This window comes from Rhinolophus ferrumequinum, chromosome 7 (genome assembly GCF_004115265.2).
Source record: "Rhinolophus ferrumequinum isolate MPI-CBG mRhiFer1 chromosome 7, mRhiFer1_v1.p, whole genome shotgun sequence".
Taxonomy (NCBI): Eukaryota; Metazoa; Chordata; class Mammalia; order Chiroptera; family Rhinolophidae; genus Rhinolophus; species Rhinolophus ferrumequinum.
Window position 1 is genome coordinate 46924142 of NC_046290.1, and position 17439 is coordinate 46941580.

The 17439-nt window shown below is 39.2% G+C and overlaps 1 protein-coding gene across 6 annotated transcripts in view; it reads left to right on the forward strand.

Moving 5' to 3' along the window:
- The window catches only part of ARHGEF28 (Rho guanine nucleotide exchange factor 28), a 284986-nt gene extending 274380 nt beyond the window's left edge, over positions 1-10606 (forward strand). For 5 of the 6 annotated variants that reach the window (XM_033110869.1, XM_033110870.1, XM_033110872.1 and 2 more), the window contains one exon: positions 10268-10606. In XM_033110869.1, coding sequence (XP_032966760.1) covers positions 10268-10431 — 164 coding nt within the window. In that variant the 3' untranslated portion in view covers positions 10432-10606. The remainder of the gene's footprint in view (positions 1-10267) is intronic. The other variant, XM_033110871.1, reaches the window with a different exon arrangement.
- Positions 10607-17439: the final 6833 nt, after the last annotated feature.

The following is a 17439-nucleotide window of genomic DNA, read 5'->3' on the forward strand; positions in this document are numbered from 1 at the left end:
AGTTTGTTTTTTTGACTCAAGATCCAAATAAAGACCACATATTGCAATTGGTTGCTGTACATTTTAATGCATTTTTAATATAAAAGTTTTAATTATGAAAAATTTCAAACTTACAGAGAAGTATAGAAAATATGAATTAGGCATGCATTTACCAAATATTAATATTTTGCCATATTTGCTTGCCCTTTTTAAAAAAAAAATAATTTCGTCTTTTTTTAAAAAAGAATGTTACAGACATGAAGTTCCCCCCCCTTATCTTTTTCTTTTTTTCCTATTTAGAGTTAGCTAATATCCTACAATTGGTGTACATTATTTCCACAGTATGTTTTTATGCTATCACTTCATATATATGTATCCATAAATAATATATTTTTGATTTTTAATAGTTAAATAGCTTACTCCTCTCCTTCCCTTTCCTACCCCTCCCCTTTTCCTTTCCAACTTCCTTCCCTCTCTCTCTTCATGTATATGTATGAATTTGTGTCTTTTGCAACTTGTTTTTCTCACTCAATGTGCATATTCATACATGCAGCACAAACAGTTCAGTAAACTGCTGTATACTATTCTATGAATAAATACCAGCATATTCATTACCCTACTAATGAGCAATTAGGATATTTCCAATTTTTTTCCTATTACAAATGATCTTCAGGAAACACCATTTTATGCATGTCTCCTTGTGCATGAATGAGAGTTTATTTAGATTATAACACCTAGAAATAGTAGGAATGTCTGGTTTTGCCAGGTATTACTGATTTCTCTCTAAAGTTGTGTAATATCACTTCCAGGATCTATTTGTGAGAGTTCCAGTTTCTCCAAGTCCTCCTCAACACTTAGTATTGTTAGGCTTCTAAATTTTTGCCATTATCTTTGGTGTGGAATGGTAACTCATTCTTTCAATTCATACTTCCCTAATTAGTAGTGAGAATTAGTACCTTTTTTGTCTTTATTGGCTTTTTAGGTTTCTTCATCTGTGAATTGCCTGTTTGTAAAGGTTTTTTACTAACAGCAGGTTTTGGAATTTTAAAAGTGTCCACTCTTAATTATACAGACACACTAATTATTTTTGAATGGGCTCACTGTATTTTGCACTTTGAGAAGTAGTTTTCAGAGAAATCATATTTACGGTTATATGTGGGCACTTTGAAATTCAAAGGACATTTGTGAGAGCTCAGCTCTTTCGAGATGGAGAAATCAATTGCATGAACAGAATCTACTTAATATTGTTATTGACTATTATGTTCTATTCTACTGAGACTTGAAGCATCTGCCTGATTTTTTTCATTTGCTTACTTTTTTCCTACCTCCCACTATGTTTTCCTCCAAAGCTCCTATACCTCTCTCAGGAACTGATGAATATTATTTTCCACACACTCAACACATCCAATATCTATCAGCTTCATTTTCCTTCCTGGAAATTTCCCTTTTAGGATCCTCTGTCCTCCAGTGCCAATATGCCCTTGTTGCTTTCCAGAGCTGCTCCCATATTTCCCCGAAAATAAGACCTAGCCAGACCATCAGCTCTAATGCGTCTTTTAGAGCAAAAATTAATATAAGACATGTATTATATTATATTATATTATACCCAGTCTTATATTAAAATAAGACCAGGTCTTATGTTAATTTTTGCATAAAGCAGTTTGTTCCAAAAGATGCATTAGAGCTGATGGTATGACTAGGTCTTATTTTCCGGGAAACACAATATATAGCTGTCACCTGGGGCAGCCCTTCACATCTCTCCTGTGTTGGAGCCTATGCCCTCAATCCCATTCTTCCTCTGTAATGGCATATTTTTTTATTTGGTGAAGCATATCTCCAAATTCCCTAAGAAAAACGAAAGCAAATTTTTTGTCAGATTAGTTGAGATGTCTTTTTCATTTCATTTATTTATTTTTGCTACTTTTTCACTTGGTTTTTATAATATACATGAGTTTAGAATTCTAGATCAAAAATTATTTTCCTTCAGAATTTTGAAAGATCTGATTTTTCTACTTCCCAGGGTTGTTGTTGAGAAGTCTGATGCCATTCTGATTCCTAAGCCTTTGTTTGTGATGTGTTCTTGATTTTTGGAAACCTTTAGAATTATCTTTTCATCTCTTCTTGGATGAATTTTGTAACATGCCTTAGTGTGGTCTTTTGTTAAAACAATTTGTACTCATTATTCATTAGGTTCTTTAAATCTAGAGACATATTTCCTTTGATTCTGGGAAATTTTCTTTTTCTTTAAAAACTTTTAAAACTTCAGTTTTACTTTACTGGAACTGTTTCTGGTTGTAAGGTGTACCTCTGGGAGCCTCTGATTTTTGTAATTATTTTTCTTCTAGTTCCATTTCTTCATATTTTTGCTCTACTTTCTGGGAGATTTTTCTTGTCCTTAGCCTCCTACTATTCCATCTTTTGTTTAGTTTTGTTTTTTAATTCAGCTAGCGTATTTTAATATCCAAGAGATTTCCTTGTTCTCTAAGAGTTCCTACTTTATGGAATCTTGTTTTGTAGTTGAAATACCTTTTAAATATCTCTTTAAAGATATTAATTATGGTTTTTGGATGTTTCCTTCAGCTTCCTGTGTTCCTGGGTTGTGCTGTTTTCAAGTTAGGTTTGTCTCTATCTTGGGTTTAGGCTATCTCATATTCCATAGTACCTTTCATTGTGGATTGGTGTGAGGATTGAATGGAGTGTTCGACTCAAGGTCAAATAATGTTCTTAGCTTAAAGCAGGGTGTCCAAACTTTTTTCAATGTGTTTTTACCAAGGGCCATAAGCGGTAAAATACACAAGCAGCCGGGCCACTCACTCGAGGTGAGGTACGTATTGCCTCACCTGGTTTATTTAAGTAAACTAAATGTATTTTTGGAATTTGTTGCGGGCCAATTAACAATGGATTGCAGGCTGCAGTTGGCCCGCGGGCCGCAGTTTGGACACCCCTGGCTTAAAGCGAGAAGCCTATAAAGCAATTCTATTTTGATTTTCAGTTTAATTCTGCTGAGAAGACAAGGATTAGACTAAATAAAAATGTAAGATATTTTCTAAACATAAGAATTTCAAATTGGTGATTCCCACAACTCTAATTAGATAGAATTCTTGAATTAGGTATTCACTAATTCATTCATCCTTTTGACAATATATTAATATATTGACACCTGCTATTATTATGAACTGAAATTTCCTTTGATATTGTTGGACTAGACATAGTATTTTTACTTCCTATTTCTTAAATGTTACTTTTTAGTTTTAAGAATGGGAATCCAAATCCAGGAGTATCCTTATCAATTCATTGCCATGGACAAATGCACCCAGGGCATAAAATGAGATCTTTTCTGAATTATATTTCACATAGGAGATGTTAGATTATTTTAGGCAAGAGTAAAAACCATACTGAATCTGTATCATTTTTTATGGGTAGCTATAAACTCAAATGAACCTCATCTATTTTATGGAATAGGTTCATGCAAATTGTATATCTTTCAAGATAGATACTATATACCCACACACAGGGCACTTGCCAATGACTTGTCATTCATTTGCATGAAAATTGATCTGAATACACTCGGCACCCTGAGGAATTTATTGCCACTGTGTTCTGTTTATGTCAGATATATAGGAGCTATGCTGTTGTAATAACACAGAATTTTATATAATTTTATAGTCCAATTACATGGAAGGCTGTGGGCTTTAAAATATATATATCATGAAACATCTCAAACATATACTAAAGTAGAGAGAATCATTTAATGGACTCTCAGCTTTAACAATTACCAACACGTGACCAATTCTAGTTTATCCGTACCCTTTTCTCTCTCCTCTCAGGTTGGGTTATATTAAAGCAAATCCAAGACGTTCTATCATTTTATCCAAAAATACTTTAGTATCTTCCTCTAAAAGATATGGACTTTTTTTTTTTTTTAACATCCCCACAACATCATTATAACACCTAAAAAATTAGCAATTTTTACTTAAAATCATACTGTCAGTACTTGAAGTTCTCTGATTGTCTCAGTTTTTTCCTTTGGTTTGTTTGAATTGGGATCCAAATAATTTCATATATTACATTTGGTTTGTGTAGCTCTTAAGTCTCTCTTTTTAAAAAAATTTTATTAAATTTATTGGGGTGACATTGGTTAATAAAATTATATAAATCTCTTAATCTAAAGTTCCCCTACCCCCCCCAAAAAAAACTTAAAATTTGTTGGAAAGACTAGGTTGTTCATTTCTTTGAAAGACATTTTTTTCGAGAAAAATTTTTTTCTGAGAAATTTCTTACATTCTGGATTTTGCTGATTGCATTCTGATAATGTGTTATCAGAAGATAACATATTCTTCTGCCCCTGTATATCCTGTAAAGTGGTAGTTGGGAATAGATGTTTGATGTTTGACTAGATATGGGCTCTATTTTTTGACATGAAAAATTTTCATACACTGTTACATATTTCTTATATTGTATATGTTGTATACTTTCTATAGTATCCCATCAGGAGACTTACCATGTCTGTTTCTCTTTTTGTGATATTAAGATTGATCTGTGGGTTTAGATGTTATCAGCTTGACTTATCCATTATAAAGTTTCCCGTCAGCTTCTCTCCAAGTGATTTTAGCAGCCATTTGTGATTATTGCCTGGGTCCACTATAGACATTATATTGAGGTTTAACACTTTCTGAATTTGGAAAACCCCATTTATTTTTAGGTTCCCACCCCTGATTTATGGTGGCATCTTGTTCACTTATTGTCTTTTTGTTAGTCTATAATATGTTTATCATTCTTAAGTGCACTATTCCCAAAGTATGTTGCAGGGAATACGACACTGCAAAGTACACTGTGAGAAAATCTGAGTTTGGGGAATACCACATACTGTTTTTCCCTCTTAGAGATTCATCATACAGGTGAGCCTCCTAAAGTCCTGAGGAATCTGTCAATAAAGAAACTTGATTTACCCAGAGTTTCATCAACTTACTTGACCACTGTATCTCATACCATTAATACCTATTAGTATCCTGTTTAGAGAAACATACTCTTTTTGAAATGAAAAGAAACACGGTTTTTGAAATGCATCTCAAAGAAGAGAGGAAGGAGGAAGTACTTGCCCTATCCTCCCATGGGGCTTGCTGATGTCAAGTTCATGACTCCTTAATATGGCACCCTTCTGGGGAGAAAGAAGAGTGTGAGAACAAATCCAAGTCCAGTCAACTGAGAAAACTGACCTATAACGTGTCTTTGTTAATATAACCTCATTTTCATTGCATCGGTTGCTCCAATTGCTGTATTTCTTGTCAGCGTTACCTATATAACCAACATAGATTATTCCAAATATGTTAATTACCGATAAGAAAATCAAGTCCAACTCTAATAGTCACAACTTAAAAATAATAAGTTTGCTTTCTTACATTACCAATTTATATATGCATACCACACACGTGTGTGCATACACACACCCCAGAGTACACTTCAGTTATTTTATTTCAGGTACAATAATGGTACCTGAGGGATAGGAAAGGGAATCGTAACATTAATAGAGATGGTTGGCTTCAGATATCAAGGCCAGAGTGGTTTTCATGCCAGAAGCTCACATCCTGTTTGTGGCTCACTATGGAAAACGGAGTTGAGCAAAATAAGGGACAAAGATGAATTTTCCTTTGCTCTGAAGATACCTCGAGCTCTGCACAATAAGTGTTTTCCATTAGAAGGAAAATTCTGTGCATGAATGCTCCTGAGAAAAAATAGTGATTGCCAATAATGCCATCAGGAAACAATTTTTTAAACATTTCACAGTGTAAGCTTGAATCAATCAATCATTAAATAGGGAATGCAACTTATTTTGTAGACTTGAAACATTAATGACAAAATTTAAGGTAGAGTTATTTTAGGAAAGTGTGAATTTTGATTTTAGGAACAAGCGGTATAGTAATAAGTACAAGTCAGAACACTTCATTAAAGTAAACAAGAACACAGCCAAGACCCAGAAGACACAAACCTCTGTTTTGTGAGTTTTGTTGGGGAGAATGGAATGGGATAAGATACAGAGAGGACTGAACCAGGCATCGCCAGTGAGCCCAGCAGTAGACTCAACGTGCTTTTGGCAACACTGGGCTGCTGGGTGCCTGGTCACTGGGCACGTTGCTGAGCTAAATTCAGACCTGGAGAGTTGAAGTTCATAAGAAAATTATACTGGTGCTTTTAAATTTAAATAAAATTTCTGTTTTAAAAATTATCATGATTTAAAATGTTTTCTCTTCAGAAAATGCAAACAGAGGCAAAGACCACATTGATTATTTTTAAAAGAGACAACACATTGTGACTTGTCACAAGCCTGTTCTTTATGACAAGTTACTCTAAAGCTTGCTGTTCATAGAAGGGGAGATGAAGTGGACTATGGACATTATCTTTCACTCCTGAGGTAGCTTTCCAAATCCTATCATTGAGGACCGTGTGTGGGCTCAACTCATATGTGTTGATGGGAATATTGAAGGTAGAGGGGTGGAACATATGTCTGGAAATTACCTTAAAAACATTACTTTAAATGCAACTTAAGGTAATCAATGTGCATTTCTTGAGCATAAAGCAGTTGCAAAAGGCATACATTTGTTGTATCTCTGGAATATTATTTAGTGAATCACTGAACCAAAACACAGATGTAAATATTCTCACGCAATACAAGAAGTTTAAGAGGCCTGAATGATGATTTCACTGCAATCCTTCATGAACTGAAGCCTAGAGGAGGGAAATGACTTGCCCAGGATTACATTTTTACTATAGCTTGTGGTTTAAAAGATTTCATTCACTTCTGAGTTTAGAAAGCACTTGATTCGTTTGTGATAGGGCATGGGGTTGCATTTTCCACCTTGAGTTTATAGTCTGGTCTTGAAAGTAACCAGTTTATTCAGTTGGCTCAAAAGAGTAATAACGGTGGTGAGCCAATGAAGGAAAGGCTGATTTTACTTCCTGCTAGTGTCAGCTTTTCAGGAGCTTATTTCTGTAGTTATATGTCATCCCACACCCAAGATTCTCTCCCCTGATAATTTGACATTCCAACAGTTGGCGAGAAGAGAAAAGTGTGAAAATGATAAATGTAAATGTCAACCAACAAGTTGCAACTGAGGGCTAAAAATAAGGAGATTTAGGGAACTATCTCTGGATATCAGTGCAGAAGTTCTCCGTGAGTCCAAGGCAATTTCTTGTGAAGGATGAAGCTTTAGGATCTAAATAAAAGTTCAGTTAAATGGGAAAAACCCTGCACCTCTCCACTTGGTTTAGCCAGGCTTTTGGGCTTTGATGTATTTCAGCGTACTTGTCCTTATTTTAAAGTTAATAATGCTCACTCTGTTTAGTTTCCAGAGGTATGGTAAGGATCAAATTATTTCTTTCATGTCAACTAAGTAGGAAAGGTGTGTTGAGACACTAGATTGAAAGGTTCTTTGTAGTTTGAAGTTTTGTTTCATTGTACTAGCATTTGGTTTTTAGTTGACCCAATTATATTAATATTTGCTTAGTAAAAATGGGGTACTCTGTTTTAAAGTCTACCAATTTATAGGCGTTTTGATCACAAATCAAATTGGATGGTTAACTTCTCAAGAATTTGGCTTTCTGAATCAGTGAGGTTTTATTTGAACAAATGTTTTTTGAGTTTAGGGTTCTATATGATGATCATACTCTCTAGGGTAAAAAGTGTGGAAAAAGGTGGTTGACCTTGAGAAATATACAATTGCTGTGCTGCAGGTCTTTCAGGGTTGAAATGGAGTAATAAAATCAGAAATCACAGAACAGTTTCTAATTTCAAAGACAGATTGGCTGACCTTGCCTAAACAGTTCAGGTACAACCAAGAAGGAACACAGAGAAGGAAATTGAGTTCCTCTCCAGGTGACACACACCACAACCACTTCCATTAATACATCTAGGATTACAACTTGGGCCATTCGCTTTTGGGTCCAGCAAGCTCTCACCTAGAGATATTTTTCTTCTGTATTTTTATTCTTATTTGAAAAAGTTCTGACTAAACCTCTATACCCCCTTATACACACACACACACACACACACACACACACACACACACACACTCACACTAACCACCCCCCTACACACCAATTTATTCTTGGTTTTCCATCTTCCTGAACTAGGGTCTACAATTTAACTTCAGATAAAAGAATTCTTTCTGATAACATATTTTGTTCTTTGGCTCCTTTTGAACAAGTCTTCTCTTAAAATCATTAAAGGGACTTCCCAGTTACCTAGACTCACCGTATTTGGGATTCTTTGCTACAAGTTTCACACCCCAGAGGAAGGAAACATACATGGGTTAAGGGCTTCCATTGTGCCTGGCATAGTCACATGTGTCAGCAGTCACCTCCTAACCACCTCATTTAATGGATGATTGTTCGTTCTCCATGTAGTATTTCTTGTGCCCTCGCTGGACCTCCTGTGGGCTAGGAGGCAGCACTGCAGTCGCTTAGGTGAGCTGTTCTCCAATCTGTCAGCATCTGCTAGATGGGAGTTTTGAAGTGTGGGGTATTTTTGTTTGTTTGTTTGTTTTTTACATTGTGTAATATTAAACATCAGTAGTTTAACTGGGAATATTTGTGTTTAGAGATGAAATGGCCTTATTCATTCAATGGCTGGGAAAGGAGTAGAAATTGTGAAAGTATGTTGTGATCACACAAGCATACTTTGTCTCCCAATGTGGTGAAATAGGACACAGATTTATATGGCTCTGATAATGAGATCATTGTCCGGGGGTTTTCGCATTTACCTGATTAAATGACGGAGGTAAAACCTGGGACAGGTTCTGTGCCCCGAGAAGTCACTCTATACCTGGTGCGAGTTAGAGGCATCTTCAGTAGATATGTTTTCAACAGTTCCCAGTATTTGAGGTGCAGGACTTAGAATCGAGATCAATAGAATCAAGTCACCCCAACATAAGTGGATTTTTTCCATTGTGCTCCATGGGGGACAAAGTCAGGAATGGCCTAAACCTCTGGGGTGCAGCCTCACCTCCTCACCTCCTCCTTCCTTCACCTCTCCCAGCGGTCCTCCTCAGCTTCAGAGGCAGAGGTCAGTTCCTCCAGGTGACCTGTCTCTACTTCCTGGGGCCCTAGCTACCCCTCTGCCATAGGTCCTGCCTCCTATTGGAAGGAGTGATGAAAGGAGATGTAGCAAAGGGTGCCACATCCCCGAAGACGGAGCATTGTGAGGACATTTTGCTGTTCATTCCTGCCAGACCTTGATTCCTGCTTTCTCTAACAACCAAAAAGATCCTCCTTGTCAAAAGGACAAAAGTCACAAGCAGTTTTTGTCATTAGACTGCCAGTAGTTACGTGTATCCATCTAAATAATAGAGACTTTGAATAAAATATGGCAAGGACTATAATGACTTCTTGTTAATGACTGACTAAATTGCAGGGGGGCCTCAGGGCTATACATCTTCCCCACCTGATTTCCATGCACACACTGCTTTTTGCTCCAAATGAAGCTGGGTGTTTGTAATTTTGCCATATAGCCAAGCCTCAGGGAGGATGGTTCACGGAACAAGTGCAGAGAAAATGGTCTAAGAGCCTTTCTTTTCTTAAAATCAAAACCCCTGTTCACCTCCTCTTTAAACCACGTTAGAGGGTTTTTACCAGAAAAAGGGAGAATAGACTATGCCCTGCTGTTGCTAGGTAACCAGAAAAAAATAATCCCAGTCATAGTTGATATTGGAACGATTTTCCCTAGGAACCTGGCTACTCTTGCTAAGTGATTTGTGCGGTGTTAACAGATTTGCACAATGGTGAGGCTGAAGGGTCTCCATCCTTCAACTCCTTTCTCCCCACCCCTGGCCCATATAAATAAAATCCCAGATACATTATTTGTCTTGAGGTCAATTCTTGACTTTGAGATATTCTGAGGGAAAGTGCTATGCAGATGCAAATATAGTTAATTGCACATAACTAGAGCATATACTGTATTTCTAAGATCTTGAACCCAGTTTTCCCAGTTTTAAAAATAAATGGACACCCCTTTCTCAGCAGTAGCAGTGTTTTCACAGCCTACAAATGCTGACAAGTCTTTATTTATTTGACACTTCCATACAAATATTTTATAAATGTTATTTTTAGCCACAGGAGACATTTGTACACACAATCAAATAGATCTTAATGATATTGATTAAATCATTGGATATCCATTTTGTTCCTTTCTCACTGGACACCACCATTCTCTCCATGGCTGACTCTGAGTCATAGTTCACCTGCCTTGTGGGTTCAAGCTGACTGTCTTGTGACCAGTGCTGTCTGTCTGTTGCAGATTTGGACATCTCTGAGACTGAGTTTCCGAGTCCCCATGACTCAGATCCACTTGGCCCTCAGCTGCAGACGGTTTTAGCAGAAGCAAAGCTAAATCTACAGACATTGACCAGAGAAGATGGGGAAACTGGAGATGGAGCTGAAGAAAATATTGTTTACCTCTAATTGTATTGTCGTTATTTTTCCAAACAAAACAAAACACTGGCATTTTGGGGAGAATTTTTTTCCTTTCCTGATGTGTGTGTGTGTGACTGTGTCCAAATTGCTTTAGGAGTAATATTTAATATTTCATGCAAGTTCCTTTTTGGGGCTTGAGTCTAATAATTAAATTATTGAAAGCAGCTCTATTTGTATCATTAATTTATCACACCTAATTTCAGATTTCCGGAGGAGAAATTAATTTGAATAAGCAGAAATATTTTCAGAGTTATGACTCTAGAGTAAAATTCCACATTGCATGTTTCACTGGATCATCTGTTTTTTGAAATGCCTTTTAAGACCTAGAAGAAGCAATTTGGATGGAAAGAATGACATTCATGATGGGCAAACTTCACAATCACAGAAGCTGATTAAGGAGAGTGGCCTCTGTGCCCCCAAAGGCAGAGGAGGATATGGGAAAGGCCTTTTCTTGGTTAGTTTTTACATGCTAATTTCTCTTTGGAACATCAAAGGGATTGCTCCTGATAGTGATCTGTCATAGTCCTCATGCAACCCACGTGTCCTGTCTGGGCACTGTTCTGACAAGCTGGCCGCTCTGCTGTGGACACAATCTAGACTCTTAAGACCTGGGCCACGTACTTTGCAGCCACACTTTCTCAGTCCTAATGCTGGTTGTCTTTCAAGTCACCGTTCAGCATCATCTTTCTAGAGAGCTCAGAGGCAAAGCCCTAGCAAGTCAATTCTGATGTAAATAGTGAAACTTCCTGTAGTGCCCTTGCTTCTTTCAGCTGGCCCAGTCTCTGCCAGCCCTGGGAGCACCAACAGCTACCACTCACAAGAAGGATCTCTGCCCTGCAGTTCTTTAAGGACAAAAACTGCTCTCTTAGCAAAGCTTACTGCCAGCATGTACTTTTCCACAAAGGAAAACTGGCACATCCTCCCTTCAGAGTGATATGGGTCTCTGTTTGAGAAAATAAACCAGGAAATGTTTTCAGCTTGTTCTTCAGAAATACTTGTATATGTTTCTGGTCAGTGTCAATAAATATCTCTTACCTGTCTATTTTTTTTTTTTTTGAGAAGTTAATATTGTGTAGAACCATAGTAAAAGACACATTTCACACACAAACACAATCTCCCTTTATAAAAGTGAAAATAAAGGAGGAGTACTAAATTCACCCAGAATTGCAACACTTACCAGAAGAAAGGAGTTGTGATAGGAAGGGGAAAAAATTCACCTAGATTCCATTTTTTGTTTGTTTTTTCCTACTTTATATTTTTACTTAAGCAAGTGAAACCTTAGCTGTGTTTTTTTTTTTTTAAGAAGCCTTTTGGGGCACTCTTTTTCTGACTCTTGTTGTTTTTGGCCATTTTGGTCACAATCATATTAACAAATTCAGAGACTAATCTTCACAGAAAGCATATAGCTTATTAAAATTTTAGTCAATCACTTCACCTCCAAGCTGAATGCCCAAATTATAAGATGCATTTTCCATTCCTAAAGACATCTAGAGAGAAAAACCTATCTTTCCTCTCTCTCAAATAGTCTGTTTCAGAATCCTATATCCCTTGAATAAAAACCATACAGATATTTCAGTCTAAATCCTTGCTCCAATAACTATAAATATATTCCTTTTTTCTCCCTGACAGTGGATATGGTAATATCCATATGTGAAAACATATTAAAATGTTCAAAATCCCCACGGAGTTCTTTAAAAATATGTGTGCTCAGTTGATTTTCAAGCCTTGCAAACTCTGGGTCTTTGTGTAGCCACCCTGGGGAAGCCTTAGTCGCATCTTTTGAGATAGCTATATTCATAGGTTCCTCTTGATAATTTTCTTATTTAATATTACGACTTTTCAATTGAATATAACTAAGTTTCAAAGCTTTCTAGATAAGTTCTTCCTTTGTACTTTGGCCGCACTATGTAATAAGCTCAGATTTCAATAGAAGTCACTCTGTGGCTCCAACAGAAATCCAACTTACCTTAGGAGAAGACCACCCTATCTCCCAGCATTATAAATAAGTTTTCCCCAAAGGATCTACTTTTCCGACGAACTAAGGAACTTAAAGAAGATATTCATCCCTTTAGAGATTTGTTGTATTGGGGGAAAAAAGCACCATTTTTGCTCTGTCTTTTCCAGGCTGCATGAATTAATGTGCCATCTCATTTTATAGTCCAAGGTACTCTGCATTTCATCAAGACTGCATAATTACTGGAGTCCTGCAACACTTTCCATCCCACTCACAACTGGAATCCTGTTCATTCAGAAAAGGGTAAAAACACTTGCAAAGTTGGTTGTGGGTGTATGTGTGTAAAAGTTATGTAAGGTGAAGAAGGTGAGCATAGTGAAATCATGGGATGACAGATAAAGACGTAAAAAGGAGAATGTATTCCTTTTGTGATCTAGGTCCACCTTTCAAGTTCAGAATAAACCTGAGGTTATTGAGGTTCAACCATCTCTGTCTTTGTCTTTGAGAGGCATAGCAGTTGAGAGTATGGATTCCGGAGTCAGATCTTCCACTTGCTGGGTGTCCTTCGCATGTCATTTCACCTCTCTAGGTCCCAGTTTTCTCATCTATAAAACAGGGATGATTACCTTATAGAATTGTGAGAATTAAATGATTAAGATATGCAATGTGCTTAGAACAGAGGCTGAGACAGTAATTACTCAGTATATGCTAGCTATTATTATCATGTCATTAAAACATCTCTTAATAATTACTCTGCCTGGTCCAGTCCTTAGGCCGATTGTGACTGGACAGCCAGAAACGGTGAATATAGAGGTCAAATGCCTAGAGGTAGCTAGATATTAGACTGGACTAGGGTTTTGTAAGGTTAGCTTTCAACTTATTTGCATCTCTAAACCTTAATTTATTTATTCAATAACATTTACTGGCTGTCTGACAAAGGCCAAACGATCTGTTAGGAACATAATAAAGATAAATAAGCCTGCAAGTTGTTGGGGAAGACAAACACATGAACAGATGTGGACGTACAGATTGCTATGGGGGTTCACAGGGAGAGCATATTGGGGCCAGTCAGGAATGGAGGGACTGGTCCTAAAGGAGAAGATGCCTGAGGCTTGAAGGATATGTAGCGAGAGTGGGGAAAAGATATTCTGAGCAAATAGGGAAGCCCAAGCAAAAGCCCAGAGGCATGAAACAAAAGGCACGAGAGACAACGGAGCACACATTGGGAGGTACTGCAAAGTAAGTTCCTCCCCTTTGGATTAAGGTGGCCAGTGAGAACATCCATCTATCTTTTCCTCTTTCAGTCTCTCTCATACAAGTTGTGAGAAATACAGACGTCTCTCTCTCTCTCTCTCTCTCTCTCTCTCTCTCTCTCTCTCTCTCTCTCTGCCCACTGCCCCCTCAACTTAGTAACTGCTCAGGTCCCAAATAAAGACAGGCTGTGGAGTAATATGTCACCTCATCACGCCCTCCCCACACTCTTCTACATCCACATCCATCATAAATTAACTGGGTTATGGTCAAAAGGCCAATTGGACATCTGCCTACTTGATCCTAAGCCATAAGAGACCAAGAGTGAAGGGGATCCTGGGACGACATGAAGATGGTCTTGGAATAGTGGGTCTGGGAAGATGCCTCGCGATGTTTCTGTGGGACACACTGAGCACTTCTATGACTCAAAGCAGTTTTAAGTGGAGGGAAAAAGAGACAAAGTACAGACTCATTTTGCTCTTCTTTATTTTCTTATCTCCATTTCGTTAAGGTCTTTTTCTGAGGTTTGTCTTTTTTTTGGTTTGGAACATATTCCTTTGCTTCATCATTTTGCTTGACTCTCTGTTGGTTTCTACGTATTAGATGAAACAGCCACCTCTCCCAGTCTTGAAGGAGAGGCCTTGTGTAGGAGTTGAACATTATTCTTCCACACTGCCCTACCTCCTGGTTGTCTCTCGAACATTTGTGAGTGTCCAAGCAGCCTATTTTTACTGACTCCCACTAGGGAGTGTGTGCAAAGACTTGTCAGTGTTCCAAAGGTGAGGATCTCAGACAGTATCTACATTCGTGCTGATTGGAAGCCAGACCCTCAGGCAGCAGCTTTTAAACACAAATGTAAGTCCCACTGGCTGCCAGACCAGAATAGTTGCAAAAATCAGGGATCCAGACGAATGCATAAGCTCCTTTCTGGGAGATACTGGTGAGTTGTAGCAAAGCAGAGAGAGTGCCAAGATGGTGTCCCATGGTTTAGTTCCCCAAGAGCCCCTCCATTGGTCCCTACATGTGTGCCATGCCAGAAGCCGGCCCCTCAGGCCAAAGCTCCTGAACAAGCAAATAGGCTTCTTTTTCAAAAAGACTGGGGGTGTGTTTCAGTCTGTTCTCTGGGCAGTGCCCTGGGCGTGGTCATCTCCCCAGAACTGTCTCTGTTACAGTCCCATTGGACCCAGAGCCAGACGACCAAGGGGCATCCCCTGGGCTGTGGCTGCAAAGCCCGAGGCACCGGACATGTGTAAAAGCTCCTTTCCAGGAGATTATGGTGCTGTGAAGCATGGCAGAGAGCACGAAGAAGGTGCCCTATGAAGGGAGAAGAATAATGGCACCTGCTAACTTCAATAAGGCAGAGGGAGAGCACAAAGATGTTACTGTGCAAAAGGTCCGGCTGCTCGCTGCACAAAAGCCAAAACTTGAGAGGCAAAGTTGGTGGGGGAAAAAGGCAGGTTTAATTCCAAAATGCCAGCATTAAGGGAAGACAGTGGACTCCCTGTCACAAAGACTGCCTTGCTCTCTCAATATCACCAAAAGGTTTTAGAGACAGGCAAGGAGGGGCAAAACAAAGGAAGGAGCAGTTGGCCAGGCAACTTCAGGAAAAGGTGCTTCTTAGAGGCTATTCTGCCCCAAGGTCAGGAGTGAACCCCATACAGATGCAAAAAAAAACCCTCCCAAGTTCCTGGGCCAGGTGTGCACACGGGTCCAAAGTAAACAGAACCATTGGAACTGGTATGCATAGTAACTGCATGATAAACAGACAGAGTCATCAACGTTTGGGGGTGAAGAGGGAAGCAAAGAAAGGAAAGAAGAAAAAAAAACTTTCAAAAAGTCCCAAGCCAAACCACGGTCAAATCGAATTACATCAGAGGTTTAAATTTCAACATAGAAGATATAGGGTCACCATTACAAAGATGGCTCCTGCCAGTTGGAGGATCAAGACAGCACCAGCTGATGGGGAAAAAAAATGGCACCTGCTAGTGCCTCCATCCCTGAAGAATATCTCAACAGGCTCTGGCTTCTCGGGCCAGCGCTTTAAGAGTAGGAAATGAATGTCTTTGACAGAAAACCTGGGTGCTTTTGAAACAGCCACTTCTGTGCTGGGCCCTGAGGTGAGGGAGTCTGCACAGGCCCCTTTATGAGACTTTTCTCAGTTCATTAGGGCCCTTTGGCTCTCGTGGTTGCCGACATTGTTGGTTTTTAAAGCCAGATGCTTTGGGGGCTCATCTCTCAGGTGTAGGTCTTCAAAGCTGATGTGGGAAGAAACCCTTCACTCTTCAGGTAGAAACTCCAGGTTTGTGAGCTCCCTCCCATTGTGAGTTGCCGTGCCACGCGTGGAGTTTTTGGCGAGACTGCATCTCAGCTTCTCTCACCTGCCTATATGTGGCTCTTCTCTCATTTGCCAAGGTAAGCAGCTACTCAGCTGATTTTCAGGTCTTTTTCAGAGGAAACTGTTGTTCCGTATGTTTGTAAATTCAGTGTCTCTAAAGGAGAAGGTGAGGTCAGGATCACCCTACGTGGCCATCTAGGATTGCCCTCCTGCCTTATTTTCTTTACCAACCCTGATGCCATCCCCTACCTTATCTTAATCTACCACTTAGGGCTTTGTGGAGAAAAGAAAAGAAAAAAACTTTTCAAAAAGGAGTAGAGGGGACGCATAGAAGGAAGATTCCTGAATAATCTTGTGATTAAAACCAAGAGTTCATTACATTCTTTCCTGACTCCCTCTCAGAAACCATGTACGAGAGAGTGCGGGGACAGAACGAGGAGTGCAGTTTCCAGGCTCTCGCCCTCACATGGAAAGGTGCTGGCTCAGGTACTAAATGGCTATCAACTGTGATCGGATGGCCATCAGCTGTGGCTAGTTGGCCGTCAGCTGTAACCAGTGAGCTATTGGCCACTAATATAACTGCTGTGGATATGCTAGCAGAAAATGGGGGCTAGCAAGAAGGTGGTGGCTGAGCCTGCAAGAGCGGATTGCAGCTAGCAAGTGAGGTTGGTTGGCGGAGACAAGTGGACAGTGGGTTGCGGACAGTGTGGCTCCTGCTTCCTGGGTTTCCAACCAAGCCGTCAGTGAGAGTATAGTGGTATGGCTCCTCTACATATGGCTCCGTGGGTGTTCCTTTTTGGCCTCACCATATCCTGAGTTCTTAAGTGGGGAGCAGGAGCAGAGACCACACAGGCCGCCCTGCACAACAGAGAGGCAGTCAAAAGATATAGAAAAATCAGAGACTGGGCTCAGCTTACTAAAACTATCCAGGGCCACAAGGTTGAACAGGCCGGGGGCACCATTCTCATTGTACAGAGCTGTGTGTCATAGAACACCCATGCTCATGGAATCCAATCTGAGTAGAATCTCTTGGATTTGTACAACCCTGCAACCTTGCTTCTGAGCTAAGTTTGCTTATCAAGGAAATGAGGATAATAATAGCCATGCCTTGCAGGGCTGTTGTAAGAACTCAATGAATTAAGCCCCAGACAGTAAATGCAACACAATAACCACTCTACAAATGATAGCAGCTGTTATATGCTGGTGATGGGGCTAGAAAGAAAGTGAGCTTGCATGCTTAAGAATTAAAATAGATGGGGCATCATTACTTCAGTTCTTCACAGCCCCTTTTCCTTTGCCCTGAGAGATGTTCAAGATCAAAGTCTGCTATGTTGCTGTGCTCAGAGTAAGGGCTTCCTGATACTTATTAAAGGAGGGGATGAGTGGATGAACAAAAGTCTCTGGAAATCTGAGATCAACAGACGACAGAACTAGAACTAGAACCCTGATCCTGTTT